The 21023-nt window shown below is 46.0% G+C and overlaps 1 protein-coding gene across 3 annotated transcripts; it reads right to left on the bottom strand.

Moving 5' to 3' along the window:
• Positions 1–9225: 9225 nt before the first annotated feature.
• KLF6 (Kruppel like factor 6) lies at positions 9226–17883 on the bottom strand. Of its 3 annotated transcripts, none has more exons than XM_036842937.1 (4): positions 17552–17882; positions 14233–14806; positions 12701–12824; positions 9226–12239 (listed from the first exon to the last, which is right to left on the bottom strand). In XM_036842937.1, exons 1-4 carry the CDS (start codon positions 17753–17755, stop codon positions 12188–12190), a joined length of 954 nt encoding a protein of 317 aa, XP_036698832.1. In that variant the 5' UTR covers positions 17756–17882; the 3' UTR covers positions 9226–12187. The 3 variants fall into 3 exon arrangements, with proteins under 3 accessions (XP_036698832.1, XP_036698834.1, XP_036698833.1); XM_036842939.1 differs by lacking the exon at positions 17552–17882 and adding an exon at positions 15776–15841; XM_036842938.1 differs by lacking the exon at positions 12701–12824 and having other exon boundaries at positions 17552–17883.
• Positions 17884–21023: the final 3140 nt, after the last annotated feature.

Raw genomic sequence — 21023 nt, 5'->3', positions numbered from 1 at the left:
TCAAGTGTAGACAGTGCATGCTATACTCCCGGGGTTATGTAAATGAGGGCGATCTAACCATTTCATAACAAGGCGGCCACCGGTCAGTTCAACCGATGCTTAGCAACACCACTGTCTCAGGTACGCTTCCCTCTGCCAGCAATGCTTGTCCTCTTTATAAAAAAAGAACTCTCATGAGTGGGCCCATAATAAAAACTGTGACTGATCATTAAGCAAAGAGGAATATTATCTTCATGACATGCATATCCAGGAGAGGAAACTACGGCAGCTTCTCCTTGTGTGGCAGGAAGCAGATGGCTGCAATCCTAATTTCTGTCTGTCATTTTTTTAGGGTCACTTGCTGGAGCAGGGTTGGCAAAGTGCAGGCATATTCGACAAACAGTCCTAACTGCTCGTGTCATACTGAGAAAAATAGCGGTATCTGTATGTGCTGTTTTGGACTCAATGTGTTTCTATATCTGTGAATTTCAGGAGAGTATTTTACAGATATTTTTCCCTGTGTTACAAGGAAGAAATTACAGCAATCATCCGAATCTGAGTGAACTACGATGTGCATCACACACCTTGGCACCAGGCCCCAGGCTAAGCTCCTTTCGTGTGTTATTTCTAATCGTAACGACACCCCAGCACGTTGGCCATTTATTATCATCCCCAATGTTACAGATGAGAAAACCAAAGCAGAAGGAGGTAAAAAAACAGCAGCATCGTCGTATTTGAGCCCAGCCCTCCAGTTGGGGTGTTTTCCTGTGCGTTCACTCCTGATGTTTGCACATCAGCCTCAGGGATGTGGGGAGACAGGCATCTCTGTCTCAGAGAAGTGGAGCATCTTGGCCAAAACGACAGAGCCAGAGGAGGACCCCAGGAGGGGACCAGCCTTCAGGCTCTGGAGCATTTTATTTGTTGCTGAGATGTCCTGAAAGGATATTTTCCTGGGACGCGTTACAAAAATCAATTGAATGGAAAAAAGTTGCTAAAAGGAATGATGTCATGCGAGAAAAGTTTCTATCCAAGGGATTTGAGACAAAAACAACCTGCCTCTAAGAGAAAAGTGGATGAGATCTCATTTCCTACGGGTCTCCTGGCACCAGGAACTGTATCAGGAATGTTGCATGGGTCTTCTATTCAATACTTTCAGCCGCCCTGTGAGGGGATCCCCTTGCTTAAGTAAGAGCAGACTCAGAGCTTCTGAAACCCGCCCTGGTTACACAGATGCATGCGGGAGGGATTCAAACTAAATTTTTTCATCTCAAATACTCACCGAATCATGTACTTTTAACTGGAAAAAGACCACGTGCACTTGTAATGCCTGATTACAACGAACACATGATGAGCAGTGACAGCTTAATCACCCATTTGACCTTGAAGGAAAAGACGGCCACTCCGACTGAAAACAGCAAAACCGACCTCCAGTGTCAGGATGTGGAAACAGGTTGTGAGAAAGGAGGTTTCAGGTTTGCAGACATTTAAGCTAGTCACCTGGGAATACCCATTCATTCCTCCTGTGCCAAAGACTCATATCCACAATTAAAAGGCTTTGTATTTAGTTTAGAAGTAATAACACTTGATTATTTAAATTGTATTGACAAGTCCAGAAACCGGCTTTAATACAATTTTGCTTTCATTTCACTGAGTAGCTCCATTCAGAGGCACGCCGCTCTTTCTGGAGCATTCAATGCGTTTATATTAAATTAAAGAAAAAAGGTTGAAAGAACGAGCACTTGTGTAGGTGCTGCCCCAAAGGAGACAGAGCTTGCTGGTGTTGTGTCATACAGAGCTGAGCTGACAGGTGTACGGATTTCCCCGATTGTTTTCCTCTGATCTTCGACCACTTCCTCTTCTTCAATAACTTTTCCACCCAAGGTGAAAGGGGGAGAAGAGACGGACGGAACACAATGGATGCTCAGCCTTTCTTGCCACCAAGGGATAGATTTATTAGTCTAATACTGTGGATCAAGTGGGTGGTTGGATTTTATTCAGAGATTATCCTCAGAATTAAGGTGTCTGTGCTGTTGGCAACAGGAGGAATTAGTGGCACGGTCATTCTTTCATTCATTCATTGAAGAAGCATTTCTAGAACACCTGCACAAGGGGCTGGGCACTCAGACGTGTAAAATTGTGGACACACAGTCTTGGCCCAAAGGGACTCCTACTCAGGGGAAGAGAGAGGGGAAGAGAGAGGGAGAGAGAGAGAGGTATAAGGAAGCCCAGAGCAGTGGCAGGTGACGGATCCAGAGAGCAGAGAAGACCGTGGGTGGAGGGCACTTTCGTCCATTTCTGAAACGCTTTACACCTTGGGAAGGATGTGCCAGACATTCTTTCTCTACGGTTCAGCCAAAGAAGAAATGGAAACAAAGGCGTTTGTGTCCTGTTCAGGTGCACCCTGGCTGTTTGGTGGTGGCTCCAGCACTGGTGCAGAGGTCAGGGCAGCGCGAGGCGTGATTCCAGACAGCGAGGCTCGGCTGTGCGGCCAGATGGGGGCCCTGGGGACTTGTTAGTGGATCCAATGGATCCTAAGTCAGGGGGCTGTGAGGGTGATGGCGAAGGGCCGTGGGTACACAGAACATATACATAGTTCATTGTCATCGTCAAAACTAGCAAGTGCTTGACACACACAGCCAGCTTTGCTTTGAAAGGCACAGCTCTCTAGCTGAGCATCACAAATGAGAGACACAAAGGCACCTCCCACTGAGTATCAAAGGAGGCAAACAGGAAGCAAAGGACAGGAGCTAAGGGAAGGGGATCCTCTGCAGCTGGTGTGGCCTGGGAAGTTGTTGGCGGGGTCAATATATAAGCTACAGTTTGAAGTGAAGGGTCAGGACTTGGTCTTCTGCTCTGGAAGGTGGAGCTCATAGCAGGGTGCCAGGCACCTCGTTGACACTTCCCAGCTGTTGAGTGAGTCAGTGAATGAATGAATGAATGAATGAAGTATGGGCTTTGCCTCCGATGCTCCATCACTGGCTCCCATGGAGCTGAGCCATGGGTGGGCTGAGAAGGTGATGGCCTGACCACGTGATGGATGCAGACGTGGTTCGCCCCACACTTTACACAGGAGCACCTGTGACCTCCGTAGCATCTAACTGGAGACATTAACAGGTAACTAAACAAAACCTATTATGAGAGTGGAAAGAGATGGGTTGGCTTTATTTCTGGCTCTGCCGACTCCCTGCAAAATGAAATGCTAATGCCCTGCTCACCACAGGGCGTCTGAGGAGCAAATAAGGGTTGTCCCCACGTGCTGGCAGTCGGCTTTGTCACCTAGAGTGGCGGCTTGCATCTGATCGACTCAGTGCTTATTTGTCAAAAATGTCCATTGAGACTATTTACATACAGATAACAACAGTGACACCAAAACAACACAAAATCTCTGCAAATATATGGTATTTTATTTCCACTAAGGACAGTGGACGCTTGGAGTGCATGTCGATGGGAATTATGCACGTAAGAAAGAAAATGGGTGGTGAAAATTAAAAAATCAAGCAAACACCAGTTAACTAAAAACAAGACAAAATAAAGAATATAAACCAACAAGTATATCTGAAGGTAAGCATAGGAATTTTAACTGGATAGAACGTATGCCAAATTCAAGTGGCGTCCAGCATCTAGGCTGATGCTTGCTCATGGATGAGGTATTCTAGGCACAGAATCCATTTAATCAGAAAGAACGTAACAAGTTAAATAATGCACTCATTCCAGAGGGCCATGAGGAGACAGTGGTTCAATGGCCAGCTGGGCACAATCTTCCTGATTCAGAAGAACTGGACCCATCTCAGGATTTACAGCCATTCCTGAAAATGGCAGTAACAATTGGGACCTCTGGGTTCTTTGTCATTTGTCAAAAACACTGTGAATTCAACTCATTGAACCTGTTGGTCAATTCAATTCTGCCACTGGTCAGAGCGTTCACAGCTTTCGACAGGAAAGTGTTTCCCTAAAAGATTTGCAGAACTTCCTTCCTGTAAGATTGCAGCAGAACAGCAAGAATTTCGAGAGGAAACTGCTTTCTTGATCATAAAAATGCAGCATAAAGCCTAAGCTTGTCCTTCACTGAATTTACTGGAAAATTATGTTGCGGAAACTAAACATGACTGACTTTTCCTAATGCTATGTTTTAAATTCTATTTTTAAACAAATTCAATGGGAAGACAAAAATTATTTTTCTGATTGAGAAATAAATATCCACCACAGGACGATGATGATGATCTACTATTGATCCCTATATACCTTATCTCTAATCTTTCAACAGTCTTAAAAGATTCTCATTATTCACATTTTGGAGATGAGAAAAACAAAGCTGAAAGGGTTTTAAGTAACCATCTCAAAGCCAGGAGTTAGCTCTTCTTCTACTTGTGAGTTACATGTGAGAAGGTTCATTCTTCCCAGAACATGATAGGGTAAATGCCCAGTCTTTGCAAATATAATTTGTAGAATTCTCTTAAAAATATATATACGTTACTATGTATCTATATAAAATAGATGAGAACCTACTGTATAGCACAGAGAAGTCTACTCAGGGATCTGTGGTGTCCTAAATGGGAAGGAAATCTAAAAAAGAGTGGATATATGTATACATATAACTGATTCACTTTGCTGTACAGCAGAAACTAACACAACATTGTAAAGCAACTATAAAAACAATTAAATTAAAAAACAAAAACAAAATGAAACTCTTAGTTTAGGCTACTGTTAAAAATTTCCAAGGAAAGTCACAATGTAAAGAAAGGGCTCCAGCCCTTGGACGACTTTCCCATGTTCTTGTCCAGTTTCCTGATTTCCAGGTGCCACTCTGGCTGGTCACTCGAATACAAGCATCCTTAAAAGGCAACGTTCCTTGTTACCTAAGTGCAGGAAGCACAGTGGGTGGGTCACGATTGATTAAGGATGAACAAGAAGCTGCTGGTGAGTCTTCCTCTCTCAAACCCCATAGACATTTCTGGCCAAAATGGGACTGAACCTGTTCTCCTGGTTCCCTCCTCCTGATACATGCGAAGTGTGAATGCTGCATCACTGACTGGAGAAACCCAGGAGGTAGGTGGCATGTCCCCTGGGGCATCCTCACGTGCTGCTGTTCACTCAGCAAAGGCTCCCGTTCTTGGTCTTACTGGGCCTCATTCAGGTTGCAGGGCTACTGCTGGGGGCAACCTCACCAGTGCTGGACTCTTGGTGGTCTCAGCTCCTGCCGTCTCCTCCCCATCTTCTGGTGGGGCTTGACGACAGATAGATATTCAAAATCACATCGTTATGGTTCAAAATTTTCAGTCCGTAGCGAACATTGATGTTCTCTTTAACTTACTTTAACTAAATGATTTATATGTCCGAATGTTGCCCAAAGGCAATTTTACCATGAAGAGTTAAATTTTTACAGTTCAAACACACAAACACACACACACACACACACACACACACACACAGAGACATATGTCTCTTGGTGAGTCAGCACAGCTTTTGAGCTTGTGAGTAAATGACCTATTTTAGGGAAGATGGTAAATTGTGTGAGTGAACACGGGGGTGACAGCGAAGATTTTTTCGAATTCCTGTTGAAAGGGAAGACAGGGCACGCGCCATTTAGTGCCCTTTTACCTACCCCACAGTGCCACCACTCTCCCATCTCCTCAGCCACGCAAACGGAAAAATGACACCCAAGCAATGCCGCCTGCTTTTACAGTGAGTTAATTGATAAAGCCCGTGCTTGTCATCACCTATCTTGCACATCTGGAAGGAAGTCTTGCACAACCACAGTGAAATGTAGTAATGTGAAACTTAAGAAATTGAGGGGTACAGAACTCTGATTAGTCAATACATGCAAGTCACCGGTACATGTGCTTGGGAATCAAGCAAGTACACAGCTTCGGAAAATGCTAATTTCTCTGGCCTGGCGAACATTTTCCACTATCTAAGTAGCTAAGCCTTTTAAAAAGTTAATAATTATTTGTTCGTGGCAGCTTTGGATTGGGGGCTCTGAATTTAAGGAACAGTTCTAGATCATATGATACCTTTTTTTTTTCTCTTTTAGCACGATTATGTAAAGGGAAGTCAGTGCAAGGCTTAGCAACACGAGTTTGAAGAGACTCACAGTGACAAGGGGCATTCTAGTTAAATCTGTCTTTTACTGAAAATTCTGCGGTGACTGCTCGGCCCAGCATGACTCCTATCAGGACATGTGGTACCCAGATTCCTTCTTGTCTTTGTCTCTTTCCATTCACAGACGTTTAGAGAATTCTCAGTAAAATTACTTAGGGTGAAACAGAGAGACTGTGTTATAAACTAAATCTAGTTAAACACACTTTGTTGTATTGCCTCATTTGTGTGATGCATGGACCTAATTTTCCTCTCTTTGTGTCTTAACTACGTACATTAGGTGATGCTTGCCAATTAATGCAGGATGTCACATTCCCAGTTGCTTTCTCGAGCTTCTTAAACATTAGAAATAAATACATGCCACCTGTCTCATATCTTGAAAGCAATTCAAAATGGTTACTTTTGTTTGCTTAGGCTTACAGCACAGTTTATAGCTTTAGTGCTTCTGAATTATAAGAAGGTTCTGTCTCCATTTCATAAATGTAACTTCATTTCAAGGTGAATCCAACAGAAAGGGCAGAAGGCTCTCGTGAGAACTTGCGTGAGACAGAAAGCAGTGCTGGCTGGTGAGTAAAGCCTTGGTCTTTGGCATTTGAGAGACGTGGCCTCAAATATTTAGCCTGATTCTTCCTGCTGAGCCATCTAGAGAAAGCTGCTCAGTAACCCTCACCTGTGAAATGGGGATAATGCCCGCCGTGTGGAGTACACTGGGAAATATACATAAACACACACACAGACACAGACATATAACATACTGCCTCCCCGATTTGTAGTCAAGGCACAAGAAGTAGTAGATATCATCATTTTCATTATCACCCAGTTTGGGCAGGGGAATAATTCAGGTTGAGAAGGAGGGTTGTTAAAAATATAGCTCATTGGGGCTTCCCTGGTGGAGCAGTGGTTGAGAATCTGCCTGCTAATGCAAGGGACACGGGTTCGAGCCCTGGTCTGGGAAGATCCCACATGCCGTGGAGCAACTGGGCCCGTGAGCCACAACTACTGAGCCTGCGCATCTGGAGCCTGTGCTCCGCAACAAGAGAGGCCGCGATAGTGAGAGGCCCGCGCACCGCGATGAAGAGTGGGCCCCGCTTGCCACAACTAGAGAAAGCCCTCGCACAGAAACGAAGATCCAACACAGCCAAAAATAAATTTAAAAAAATTAAAAAAAAATAAAAATATAGCTCATGGTGGCGTAAGGTTAAAAACTAAGAAGGGAGTTACATATGAAAGATATGTTCTATCTTCGGAGCAATTAAAATATAAAAGTAAACAACCTCCCATCGACTCCACCGCCCTCTGAGCACACAGGTCAGCTGGGAACGTGTGCAGTATGATTGGTGAGTTGGGAGAGCTTGAGACTGGATCTGCAATGGCTACAATGGCAGTTTTCAAAGAGGTTTTTTTTTGGTTTTTTTTTTTAATTAAAAAAATGGTATGCTATGAAGCACCAAATGCTTGAAAAACTTAACTATAATTAAAGGGGCAATTTGAGAATGTCCCTCTTTCCATTCTAAGTCAGAGCAATTTTCTCAACAATGCTGTCTACTGTAGCACAAGAGAAAGCTTTCTAGATCTGAGCCGAGCATTTCGAGGAGGGTGGACATGTAATTTAAAGTCCACCCTATACTCACAGACCACAGAATTGCAGTGCTCTATAAAATGCTCGATACACATGACCTAACCCAAAATATTTTAGCAATAAGAAAACTGAGGTCCAGCGTAGCTCAGCAAATTGTCCGAAAGCACACGGCGAGCTCAACTGAGAACGTATCCTTTCGTTTAGCTAGGTTTCAAAAATTTTGTTAAGCAGACTGAAATTTTTTGTCCTTCTATAATTATCCTTGGTTTACAGCTGATTCCTTGCATGGCAGTTCTCCTAGCAGCCTTATTTGAACATAACCGAGCTGTTCGGCATAGTCTTCACATGACAAAGTGGTCAAGTCTTACTAGTAGCCGAGAATGCATTATCAAGCCTTTATTTAGTGCTACAGTCAGGGCAATCCAACTATTAGTCATCCTGACATGTGCTTTGAACACAACACACCCATGAGTCCTGGCAAAAATTGCATCTGCTTCCTGCACCCTCCCACATCACAACTCCGTTGAAATGGCTGATATTTTTACCACAGTTCTAGAGAGAAAATTACTTAACATTTCTAATCTGGGGACGCACTTCAACTTCCCCTCCCCAATTATCAAATTAAAAGCAGCTCATGTAAACTCTGCCCACGCAGCAAAATGAAGATCCGCTAAGAACAAGAGGCAGTGAGCCCTTCCAGCAACCAGAGAACTTCCTTAAACTAAGAACAAGGTTAAGAAGCTCATTGTCTCAGAAATTTCCATCATCCTATAGCCCCTTCTAGAAAGCACACACTGATTTAACCATCACTACTGAGGAGCTTAATATGAACTCAACACAACCTTGTTTGCCACTCGCCACTCAGTAGAACTAAGATCTAGTGCTGCTCACGGGAAATGTTTCTAGAGAACCGAAAGCTATTTTGTTTTCAAACAAACTCTGCGTTTCAATGCATCCCATTTACCTCAAGAAAAAAAAAAAAATCTGGTGATCACGTAAACAATCTTTTACCTTCTGCCCTATTTTGCTGGGCTGACCAGAGAAGGTGGTGGGAGGGGGTAGGTAAGAAGAGTGGACTGAAGGCCAGTGGGATGGCTTTAGGGCTTGCTGTCCCAACTGTGTCCTTTTCACCCTCTTGGGTGACATCTCAGCCAGGTGTGCGGGCCAGGTCAGAGGCGGCTGCCCAGCTCTGACCGCCTCCGTGGAACAGGGCTGCAGGAGCCTGCGGAAGTGAAAGGGAGGTGTTTGTTTCACATTCTGCGGATGCCTCTGCAATTTATTCTCCTGGCTGGAGTGACAGGAAGATAAAACACAGCAAGTGTTTCCTCCTGTGCCCCAAGGCCTGGTGGCCAGTCTCTGGAGGAGAATTCAGTGCCCATCAGGGGAGCAACCCCAGGCTCCTATTTCCACCTTTGCTGCCAGGAAGGGCAGTGAGTGGGGGGGGAGACAAGTGGTTCGCTGGGTAGCACAAGGAAGATTTCCCAAGGAGGAGCCGGGTGAGTAATCTGGCAGGAATTTGTTTCAACACTCCGCCACCCACCCCCCACACACAAAAACAACCAGACTCAAGATGCTGATAAGAATTCTTTTATGTTATTCCAATAAAAAATACATTCATACAGAAATATAACAATCTTGCAAAAAACAATTTCAAATAAAATCTTGTAAAACAAAATTTTACAAAAATCTTACAAAGATTTTTTTAGATAACAGGGTGCTTCAAAAAAAAAAAAGAAATTTCACTAATAGAAATTTTTTTTTAATGTCAAGCAAAAAGTTTCTGCTTGATTGAGGCTCAGTTATCACCTGAACAGAATGTAATTCTTTATGTACTTGCTTATTATGAAAATTACAGGCATTGACATATGTGGCACCCAGCCCCACCCAATCAAACCACTCCATGGTGTTTCATAAGTGAGACAAGCCAGTGCAAGTTTTTTTTTTGTCTTTTGTTTACCTTCTTGCTGAATGGAATTGTTATGGCTAAGCACACAGCAGGGCCAAAAAAGGAGTTTTCCAAAATCCAGCAAATCAAGTGCCTGGATTTAGAATTGCCAAAGAAAAGTGCATTTCCCCCCTCAGCAATATGAAATGAGTTCTTTAGGTAAGTGTATCCATCAGCCCAGATTAAAAAAAAACAAAAAACAAAAAAAACCAGTTATGTGAGCTTTCACCATTGCTCATCTCTAGGAAGATCCAAACAAAATACCAGCCCAGCCAGACTCATATGTGTGTATATATATATATATAAATATATATAAAGGAAAGATCCACACCCATGAGCCAGCAGCTGGATGGAGGATCAGCTGTCCATGCTGCGGTGTGCCAATTCAGGGAAATTACTCGTTGGAAAACTGGAAGAATCTATGTGCTGGAGAAAAATAGCTTCATCTGCATAAAAAGTGCTCTAAAAAAGAATCCCTGTGATTAGCTTACTCTTAGGCTCGATCTTCAATAAAGCTGACATTCAAAATCAAAACCTTAGTGTGTCTGAGACCAACGAGCGGCCTAGTATTCCGTTCATGCCAGTTTTGAATGGTGAAGGTACCCTATCCCAGACCTGCCGATTATGATGAGCGAGTTGGCAATCTGGAAGAGATTTGATGCCAAGAGCCTGTGGCAAATTGTTAAATTAAAGGGAAAGCCTTTATAAAAGTTAGAGTTCTCATGTTTACCTCCTTTGTGGCCATTTTGAAATATGTCTTCACAGGCTGTGGAATTTTCTAGCTAGACATTCTAATTTCTCCTTAAAAAAATATGTATATATTATCTATATATATGTATATATATATATACACACACATACACACATACACATACTATACACACAAATATACATACACAAGAATTTCGCCCACTTTAAAAAAAAAGGTAATATACTTTCTGTGTTACCAACAGATAGCTAGATAGATACGCGAGAAACTTGTGCCTTTTAAGCAAATACATTGTTTTTTATACTTCTGTATCTTTAATACGTGTGAAAATATTACATATTAAACACAGCCGGTGTATGATCTGTACAACTGTTGTGCAAAGTCTATACGGAAGTCTCACGGTGGCAGAAATGGTCTGATTTTCCAATTATCACATGTTTTCCACTTTAACACTGACAGTCAAGTTGTCTAAACTACTGAGTAAATACTGACTTGTTTGGGGGGTTTTCATCTATTTGACTTTGTGAAGGAGGACCTTAAAGAGATTTTTTTTCTGTATTATATATTGATACAGTACAAAGCCAGGTGAAAAAAGAGCCTTAATAAAGCATGCATCACCCATACCCCTGTACGAGACCCCTACATAAGGGGCCACTTGCGTAAGGCACCATTGTTAAGATCTACAGTGCATTAACAGCTAGAAAACCAGAAATTAGTCCTCAAGGCATAAATAAGAGAAACTTAGCTGCATGAGAAAACAGTTTCTAAGCTTTAGTGGTTTTATCCACCCAACTGAGAAAAACTTTAGGTTCTGAGTCTAATGAGACATTAGACCAGCAATTCCCAGCCCTAGTGTCCTGGACACCCAACTCGTGTCCAACATCTTTCAAGGGCATCACGAAATTCTCCAAAAAGGTAATTCAAATTCGAACCATTCACAAAATAGTCCTATGCTGCACAATGCCTCTCTGGAAGGGGAGTGTTATGAAATCGAAGGGGGGAAGGATTGTGTATTGCCAGGCCCAGATGGCTAGGGGGTCACCGAATTCAACCAATTGTATCTTAGCTGCTCAGTGAACTGGAATCAAAACTGTAGTCCTGATTTAAAAATGGAAAAGCAGATAATTCCCCAGACCATGCATTACTTTTGTCTTAGAAGGAAAAGTTATCAATGTATTATATTTGTAGATACACAGCTTATACAATGGGTAACAAATGAACTCTGTCTCAGAGAGTAGCAGAAGCTACTCACTTCACACAGCTGAACCAGACACCGAAAGTTCTCGCCACACGCTAGAGGGAAAGGGGCTCCCCTCCCTACACCCACTCGCCACTCCCGGGTCCTGACCGCCCACGCCTGCCCTCCACATTTCCCTTCTTTTTTTCTTTTCTTTTCTTTTTTTTCCACTAAGGCGCAGACTCTACCTACCCCCCCCCCCACCCCGCCCCGGGAAATGATTGGTGGCCATCTCATCTCATGGAACACGCCTCACACACAAAACATTCAAACTATGTTTTTTTCTGTCTCTTGCAGCCTCGCAAGGGAAAGGACTCTGTCTCGTCACACAGTCCGTAGGAGACCCTCCACATACAGCCCACCCACCACTAACATTCTCAGTGCACATGCTCACGGCAAAGGCTTAGGGACCACTCAGAGGATAGGTACCAGTGGCGAGGCCAGGGCCACCCAAACACCACACACCCCGGGTGCTCTGCCGCTTCGGACATGACTTTTTTCGCCCTCGAAAGACCTTCCCAGTAGGTCCTGGAGGCGACCGGGTAGGGTGCAAAATGGCTTTGGCTGGAACACGCATCCTCCTTCCACGGCCGTCTCAGCCTGGAAGCCTTTTTAGCCCGCAGGAGTCGACGCTCTGCCCCTTCAGAGGTGCCTCTTCATGTGCAGGGCCAGGTGGTCGGACCTGGAGAAACACCTGCAGAGAGAATCGGGGTCCCAGACGTTAGGTCTCCAGCCCCGTCAGTTACAGACCTCCTGCCCGTGCTCCCCCCAGCTAAATAAGCCCTCTTCATGGGGGGTGGGAGTCATCATGCTGAGTCAGCCCCATCCACATTCAGGGCAGGAGTATACATCAAGGAGGTTGCCAATCAGCTCTTGGGAATGTCACCTGACTTTACTGCCCAGCCTTCAAATTTGAAAACCGTTAAAGGGCCAATCTTCAGAAAGTATGAATGAAACCATTCTATTCTCACGCACTCAGTACACGGTGCTTCCTAACCTGGACAAGTGGCATATTAGAGCCTTTTTAAAAAGTCCTGGGCTGAAAAGAGAGATGCCAGTGCAGGCCAGGAAGACGGCTGCCTTGCTGCAGGGTGACTGCATGCCTACTTCGCTCCGGGGATGGCACCGCCGCGCCCCTGCTGTTCATGCACGTACCTGTCACAGTGAGAACATTTAAAAGGCTTGGCACCAGTGTGCTTTCTGAAGTGTCTCGTTAACTCATCGCTTCTTGCAAAACGCCACTCACAACCTTCCCATGAGCATCTGTAAGGCTTTTCTCCTGGGAAGAGAGCACACGACAGGCACGCCATGATTTCACTGAACAGTGAGGGAAGGGCCCTGCTACCCCAACACGGGGTGGGAAAGTCCACTCAGGAGCAGGCCCAGAGGCCACTGCCCTCAGGAATTCAGAATACACCTCAGTTAGCGCTGGGAGCCGGCCCTCGCAAGGTAACAGGCAGGAGCTCTTTCTTGACCTAGCCTTGAGCCTCCAATGCTGGGGAAGAGACCCAGGCTTGGCAGGGCCCACATGACTGTAATCAGAGTGAACGTGTAAGAAGGACAATTACTCAGACTGGAGAAATACTTCCGAGGTGATGTGTCAGCCCACTGGACCCGCGGCCTTGGCCAGGGCTGGGTTTTATTGCTTTCTCCATGGAAACGGTTTCTCTCAAGCACTTATTTTGTTCCTTACTCACTTCCCTGTGGAATGAAGCTTTGTAGTTTCCTCCGGGAAACTATATTTCTCCAAAACTGAGGTCATGAGTTTCTGGGAAACCCCATGCCAAGGTCTTCAAAACACTTTCTAAATGACAAGCGAAAGACCCAGTCGACTTTATCCCTTGGTCGGATTACAAATATGATTTCACTAAAAGTGCTACCTGAGAAAATAAAAAACAACTGCCACAGTCGGTCCTGAGTGTGCTATTGGGACAGCCAGGAGCCTGGTTCCAGGGTACCCGGGTCCTGATCCTGGCTCTGCCCTGAGCTGTTTCAGGATCCTGATCTCCTCTCATTATTGGTAACACGAGAGTTTGCATGACTTGATCTCTAAGACCCCTTCCAGCTCCAAAATTTCTGTGATGCTTCACCAGTTATCCTAGATGGTCACGGTAACTATAAAAGGAACTATTCTCTAGACTGTGATATTTCATTAAGAAGTTATTATTATTTTTTAAAGTTGGCATCAGAAAACAAAGGCAGCATGATACACAGAGAAATTCTCACTAAGTACCTGCTGATGATACTGCTTCGTACAGAGTCGATGGGTCTAGCTCAGACCCCACATGGTGTCCGGCACCCACCTGCGCCACACCGCCCGGCCACCCTCTCCCAACCCTCGAGCTTCATTTCCAAAAATCAGAGGCAACTCCGAGTAACACTGTACATGGACACTGCAGACTGCACAGTGGGCCTTGATAACCCAGGTGGCTAGAGTGGATGGGGTACTCGGTGTAGACAGAGAATGTGATTTACCTCGTTTGTTTAATCTGAAAGCGATAACCATTCATCGGGCACACATGTCCAGTCTTTCAGCGCCTACTCTGTCCTCCCCAGAGACCCAACTCTTTTGAGGGAAGGAAGGAGGTGAGGACGTGTCTGCTCTGACAGCCTCCTGCGGAGCCCCGGCCCCCTCCCAGGGCTGGTGCAATTAATTCAGCGGCGCCCGGGTCGCAGGAGGGACTGACCTGTGTGGGTGCGCTGATGTGCTTTCAAGTGGGAGCTTTTGGTGTAAACTTTTCTGCAGCCGTTAAAGTGGCACCGATGCACCCTCCTGCGGCCGTCTGGGGAGGCGTCTCCGCTGCCCTTGTCGCCGGGCTTCCCCGCAGTCCCACTGCGCGCCTTCCCGGGAGGGTGCAGCTCACCCGGCATGCAGCCCCACAGGTGGGACGGCTCCCTGCTCAGTTCTGGGGAGGAAGGGGGTGTGGAGGTGACGGAGGAGCTCAGGTTCCCCGAATTGACTAAAACTTCGCCGATGGGGTCAGAGGTAAACTTGGTGGTGGGAGAGAGCTCCTCGGAGCTGTCGGAGGATTCGCTGCTCACGTCCGAGTTCAGGCTGTTGGTCTCCAGGTTGTAGCCAAAGCCGGGGCTGTTGAGTGCATCCTCAGGGGGACTGGAGGACATCTTCAGGTCCGAGTCCTCCTTTTTCTCCCGAGCCAGGATGATTTTGGTCCACAGATCTTCCTGGCTGTCAAATTTGATTTCGGAGGCTGACACATAGCAGGGTTCGCTCTGGAGGTAACGTTCCAACTCCAGGCAGGTCTGTGCGAAAGGAACCACAAGGAGGCACGTGATTGTGACGACTACCAAAAACGGAACCGAAAGCGCATTTCCAAAAACATGCAGGAGTCAAGGGCAAATACACTGTGGCCTTGTCACTACAAGAATCCATGTCTTTAGCAGAGTGAGAGGAAAGCTGCTTCTAGGAATGGGTACACGTTCAGAAGAAAAACCAGAGGTGACACCTCTCCCCGCTTCCCCAAGTTGGACCAATGGCCACAAATGGCTGATGGTCACTGAGCCAGTTTTTGTTATAGTTACAGTGTTGACGTTTCTAATAAGTTTCTGTAAGCCACACAAAGAATACCAGCCTCAGACCTGCCCCCACCAGACAGGTTTAAGCATATTATCTGACAGCGGAGAACCCTGTGTGCATCAAGGAAACCCAGGCATCCGCCTTCCAGAGGCACAGACAGAGGGCTTGCTGCTCTCAACACAGTGTGCTCTGACATGGCATGTGTCTCCCTCTGGAGAACCGCTGACAGCACAGGCCACACTCAGTAAGCGGACGCAGCCAGCTGATGGTCTAGGGTCAGGAAGGAGCTGCAGAGAAACCACCCGTTTCCTGCAGAGCCCAGACCTAATAGGCTTTCAAAGAATGCCATTCCCAAGTACAGGGCCATGCGCACACACAACTTAAATGACTTCCACAGTGGTCAGAGGAAAACAACAACAGGAGTGGAGAAACCATTCCAGAATGGCCATCTGCTATTGTAAAGGATGCAGGAGGGGAAATTCCTCCGCAGCCCTGCTGGGAGTCCCACAATGGACAAGAACTTTATCTACTGGCCAAGAGTACAACTGTATGAGTCATCACTCTATTTCTTTCACACAATGCCAAAGGAGACTTCCTTTTGAAATTCTGACCAGCAGCCAAAAAAGGACCCGGTTCAAATATACATGCAGCGAGTCAGGGCCAGAGTGCCCCCCCCCCCCAGCCCCACAACCAACCCTTCCAGAAGCTACAACTACCGAGAGACCAGCATCCCCTCTCCCCACCATCTCAAACTTTCTAGCCACTGGAAAAGAAAAACGGTAGGAAACGTTTTAGGTTTAAATTATGCCTGCCCTTATCTTCACTAGGATCAACTGCCTGCATGTCCATATAAGGCTGTCTATACTACTGCAATTCCACAGCTTTAGATTTCTACAGCAAACTCTGCTCTTTTTAGCCAAATCATTTTCAGGACTAGCAAAGCCCACCCAAAGGGCTCCCGCTTGGTTATTTAGCAGTGTGCCTGCTATCAGAATAGACCATTCCCCCTCCCCCTCCTCACCTAGCAAGCAGGAGCAAGCAGAGGGGGAAAAAACAATCATTGTTTTCTCGTTACCCCTAAAATTAGATGTCTGGGTTACAAAGCACACTAGAGTGTTCTGTGGAGAGACAGCAAGATATTCTATGGATGTTCCAAAGAAAAAGGAAAGCACGTTTATTGAGATCTTGTTAAACTTTAATAATCTGGCTAATTTAAAATCTCCATTATGCTGACGAGCACTGGGGACCAGAAGGAAGCTCTCAGGGAGAGTTTAAAAGCCTCTGAAGGCGACCAAGAGCTCAGCCTGGCTTGTGGCCCAAATCCCAAATGCCCAAGGAAACTACTTAGATCAATTTCAATCACGTCCTAGGAAGCAGCTTCTTTAGGAGGAAAAGCCTGGAGGGGAGAGGGAGGCAGGAAAGGGCTGGGAACAATTAAGCAGGCATGTGAAGGTTGTAACACTTTGCATTTCATCTCCCCTAAAAGCCTTCTAGGCTTTGAAACCCACAATATATATTTGATCTGCTAATACACTTTGTGACAAAAAGCAAACAGCCTAGCAGGGCAGAGAAAACCCCAAACCTTCCTTCTATCTTTAAAGATAATGGGACAAGTGTCAGAATCCCTCCCTTCAGGTAATCCTAACGCATTGGAAGGGGGAAAAATTGTTTCTTAAATGTCCAATGCCAAAAATTCCAGTTCCACTAAAAATGCTGGAAACAGAGACTCTTCTTCCCAAACTCTGACTTGAAGCAATTCGGACGGGCTCATTGTCATATGACTGATAAGTCACTGGTTGTGCAAACATTGGTTTTTTTTTTTTTTTTTTTTCTGGTCAACAAAAGAAGCAGGTAAGAAAAACAAGGCAGATCGAGGCAAATCTTAAGGATTCCCAAGAAGGTAAAGAAACTGAAAATGGCCTGGTAGAGAAAAGGAGCTGGTGGATGTTTCGCTGGTGAAATCCTTAATTAAAAAAAAAAAAATCTCCACGTACAAACACCAAAAAGCAAAACAAAACCAAAATCCCTTAAAAAAAAAAACACCCTTGGCAGTCCATGCAAGTTCATATGACCAGATCCAGCTGTGGAGTCTGGAGCTGGTACAAGCACCAAACTTCTGCCAAGGGCTGGGGCCGGGATCAGGCCGCGGAGCTGGGTCTGCCCTCCGGAGAACGCAGTTCATAAGCCCCAGAAACGGCAAAAACACTCCAAGCGACGAAGCACTGCTGCGCCCCACTCAAATGACAACTCCGCTCCACGCTGTAAAAGGCCCCTTTAAAGTGCCTTCCACACCGGAGGCAGCAGAAGTACGTTTTAAGACTAATTATTTTAATTTTAAAAAAAATTTACCCGAACCATTAAAAAAAGAAGAAAAAGAAATGCACCTCCAACCACACACCGTCCTGTCGGTGAGTGCATGCACTCCCTCCTCGGCGCACCCGGGCACCTGGCCCATGAAAATTCCTATTTACCTGTTGCCAATATTCCTCCAGGGAGGGCAGCGCCGAGAAGTAACCAGTCTCGTGCACAATCTGGAGTTCCTGGAAGATGCTGCACATTGGGAGCACATCCATGTCGGGTTGGAAAAGACAGTCACTGCTGTTGTAAAAACAGGGAGGTGTGCGGTCTGGAGTCGGGAGCGCAGCAGCCGTGCCTGCAGCGCCGGGGAAGTTCATGCAAACTCAGTGGGCAGCAATTAGGCGCCGCGGGTTCGGATCCTACCGGAGCCCGGAGACTCGCTCGCGAGCCCACACAATATTTGCAAACACCGGACTGACTGCAAACGTAACCCCTGCAAAACTTCCCTATTCAAAGCTCCGCTGCCAGCCTCCCCTCCTACCCGCCCAGCCCCCCCCATCTCCCCACGTGACTCGCCCGCGCCCGCCCCGCGCACCGCCCAATCACGCCGCGCCCGGCCCGGGGGCTGCGCGACGATGATGTCAGCTCCGGCCAATCGCGGGCAGCGGCTTACAGCGGCCCCGCCTGGCGTGACCGAGCCTCTCCATCACAACCCTCGCCATTGGCTGAATTCGAACTTCGGCCAGCTCTGATTGGAAGGCGGTTTCGCAGGCTATTTTTAGCAGGGTATATAAGGCGCGGGCCGCCGCACGCCGGAGGAGTCGGTGCTGGGAGGTGTGCGGCCGAGCGCCTGAGTGCGCTGCTGCCGGGCAGAGGGAGCCGGGTGTTCCTTCCCGTCCCGTCCCCGGTCCCCGTACCCCTGTCGTCCCGGTCCCGGTCCCCGTCCTCGTCCCCACTACCCGGGCTGGTCGCCGCAAACCCCGGTCCTCGTCACTCAGGCCGGTCACGCGGGTCCAGTCCCCTGCCCCCCGGCCCAGCGGTTCAGTGTGCCGCTGCCTGGCTGAGGGGAGCCGGGCCGGGTCCCCTCTGTCCCCCCCTCCGACCCCGGGCCGGCCTGCCCTTCTCTGGTCCCATCCGTCCCTCCATTCTTCTGTGTTCCCCCTTCCGTCCCCCTGTATTCCCCGTTTTCCGTCCCCTTCTGTTCCCCCTCTGTCCCTCTCTGTTTCCCCTCCTTCCCACTCTGCTCTCCCTCCGTACCCGCTCCGTTCCCATCTGTCCCCCCTGTACCCCTCCATCCCCATCTGTCCCCCTCAATCCTCAGGTGGCACCTGTGACCCAGTGGTGGTGGACGGGTGGTGGACTGGGCAGCCCCACGGGTGTGGTGAGGAACAGGGAGGGGCCGGAGGTACTCCAGAATCACTGGGGTATGTTGTATGTGAATCTGAGGTCCCTCCTTCAGCCTCCCTCACAAGGGCAGGGCACACACCTGGGGGACACGCCTCTGCCCCGCCCCACCCCCATGCCTGCCTAACCTGCAGGAAAAGGACCAGAATGGCCTGGAAGACCCAAGTTGGATCTGCTTGCTCCTGAGGGGGTTATTTGCACTCTTGATTCTATGGGAACACAGTTTTCTTTTAAAAAAGAGGGCGCTTTGGGAGGGGGCGTTTAAAAAAAGAGGGGGCCTATAACCATTCTCAGTAGGGTCCTCCATCCATACCAGCTGCGTACATTTTAGAAGTGCAGTTTCCAGGGTCTGACCCCAAACCTACAGAATCATAAGCTAGAGGGTGGAGGCTGTCCCAGCCATTGAGTTTTGACCAAGCTCCCCAGGTTAATCTCTTGCCACTAAAGTTTGGGAACTGGGCATCTAGAAAATGTCCTTTTACTTGTCACCTACCATACATCAGCCTTCATTCCAAGAAGATGCAGAGACCCTCACGAAGATTAACAGCTAGACTTTCCCCTAGTTGAATGTGAAAACAGTTTAAATGAGGTTGAAACTGACATTCAATGCGGGTTTTTTTCATATAAATTATCTCCTGAAATATACCATAACGTTCATTTTCAAGCAAAACGCCAAGACCACAAAGAATGTGCTTTTAAAATTTGAATTGGAAAACTGAATTATAGCTACTACCTCCATTTTTATTTCAAAATAGAGTTTAATGAAACATCCTTTTAAATAAAGTTTTTAAAAACTGAAGTACGTAAAATGAAGTTTTGAGAGGATTTTGTATGTTAGATTTTAGCAGACTTGAGTATACCAGGACTATGACCCTATAACATTCTAGGCAGAGACCTTTGTCAATCAAAAGTTAGGGGAAGTTATTATCTTATTGTACCTATTGTATTAAAGAGGCTGTGAAGATGATTCATAATGAATTGATTAAAATGATCATTAGCCTGTGTTCAGTCTTATTTTACCCCAGAAACAGAGAGCGTGACTGGCCCTTCACAGGGAAGACATGGGCCTTGAGTCTAATTTCCGGGAATGGGAATGGCTTGCCTTGAACCATCTTCAGGTTGAGCCCACCCCCGGGTGACCAGCAGCTGGTTGTATTTGGGATATGGTTTGAGAGTGTGCTTATATCAGGGACAGGGTTTTCTCAGTAATTGGCAGCAGTGATCAAAGGAAGCAAGAATCCAGTGACTATGCGAGGGAAGGTCAGCATCCCGGACCATATGGAGGAGAGTTAGGTGAAGGGAAGAATATATTGCCCAAGGGAAGGCACATGATGGCTCTCTGTGCAGTGTATGTGGGCGTCATGGTTACAATATTCTTATTTACCTTTTGGACGATTAATTATTCTTTTGCTTTCCCGTTAGTAATATTTTATTTTATGTTTTATTGAAGTATAGCTGATTTATAATATTGTATAAGTTTCAGGTGTACTACGTAGTGATTCACAATTATTAAAGATTATACTCCTTTTCTAGTTATTATCAAATATTGACTATATTCCCTGTGTTGTGCACTACTATATCCTTGTAGCTTATTTTTTATACATAATAGTTTGTACTACCCCTATCTTGCCCCTCCCTCTATCCCTCTCCCCACTGGTAACCTCTAGTTTGTTCTCTTTATCTGTGAGTCTGTTTCTGTTTGTTATATTTATTTGTTTTATTTCTTTAGATTCCATATATAAGTGATAACATATAGTATTTGTTTTTCTCTGTCTGACTTATTTCACTAAGCATAATACACTCCAGGTCCATCCATGTTGTTGGCAAATTTTCATTCTTTTTTATGGCTGAGTAGTATTCCACTGTGTGTGTGTGTGTGTGTGTGTGTGTGTGTGTGTGTGTGTGTGTATATATATATATATATATATATACATATACCACATCTTCTTAATCCATTCATCTGTTGATGGACACTTAGGTTATTTCCATACCTTAGCTATTGTAAATATTGCTGCTATGAATGTTGGGGTGCATGTATCTTTTCAAATTAGTGTTTTCATTTTCTTTAGATATATACCCAGGAGTGGTATTGCTGGATCATATGGTAGTTCTATTTTTTGTTTCTTGACGAAATTCCATTTTGTTTTCCATAGTGGCTGCACCAATTTACGTTCCCACTGACAGTGTAAGAGGGTTCCCTTTTCTCCACATCCTCACCATTTATTGTTTGTGGATTTTTAA

This window comes from Balaenoptera musculus, chromosome 2 (genome assembly GCF_009873245.2).
Source record: "Balaenoptera musculus isolate JJ_BM4_2016_0621 chromosome 2, mBalMus1.pri.v3, whole genome shotgun sequence".
Lineage (NCBI taxonomy): Eukaryota > Metazoa > Chordata > Mammalia > Artiodactyla > Balaenopteridae > Balaenoptera > Balaenoptera musculus.
The sequence above is the reverse complement of the archived record's forward strand: the minus strand, read 5'-3'. Positions and strand labels throughout refer to the sequence as shown.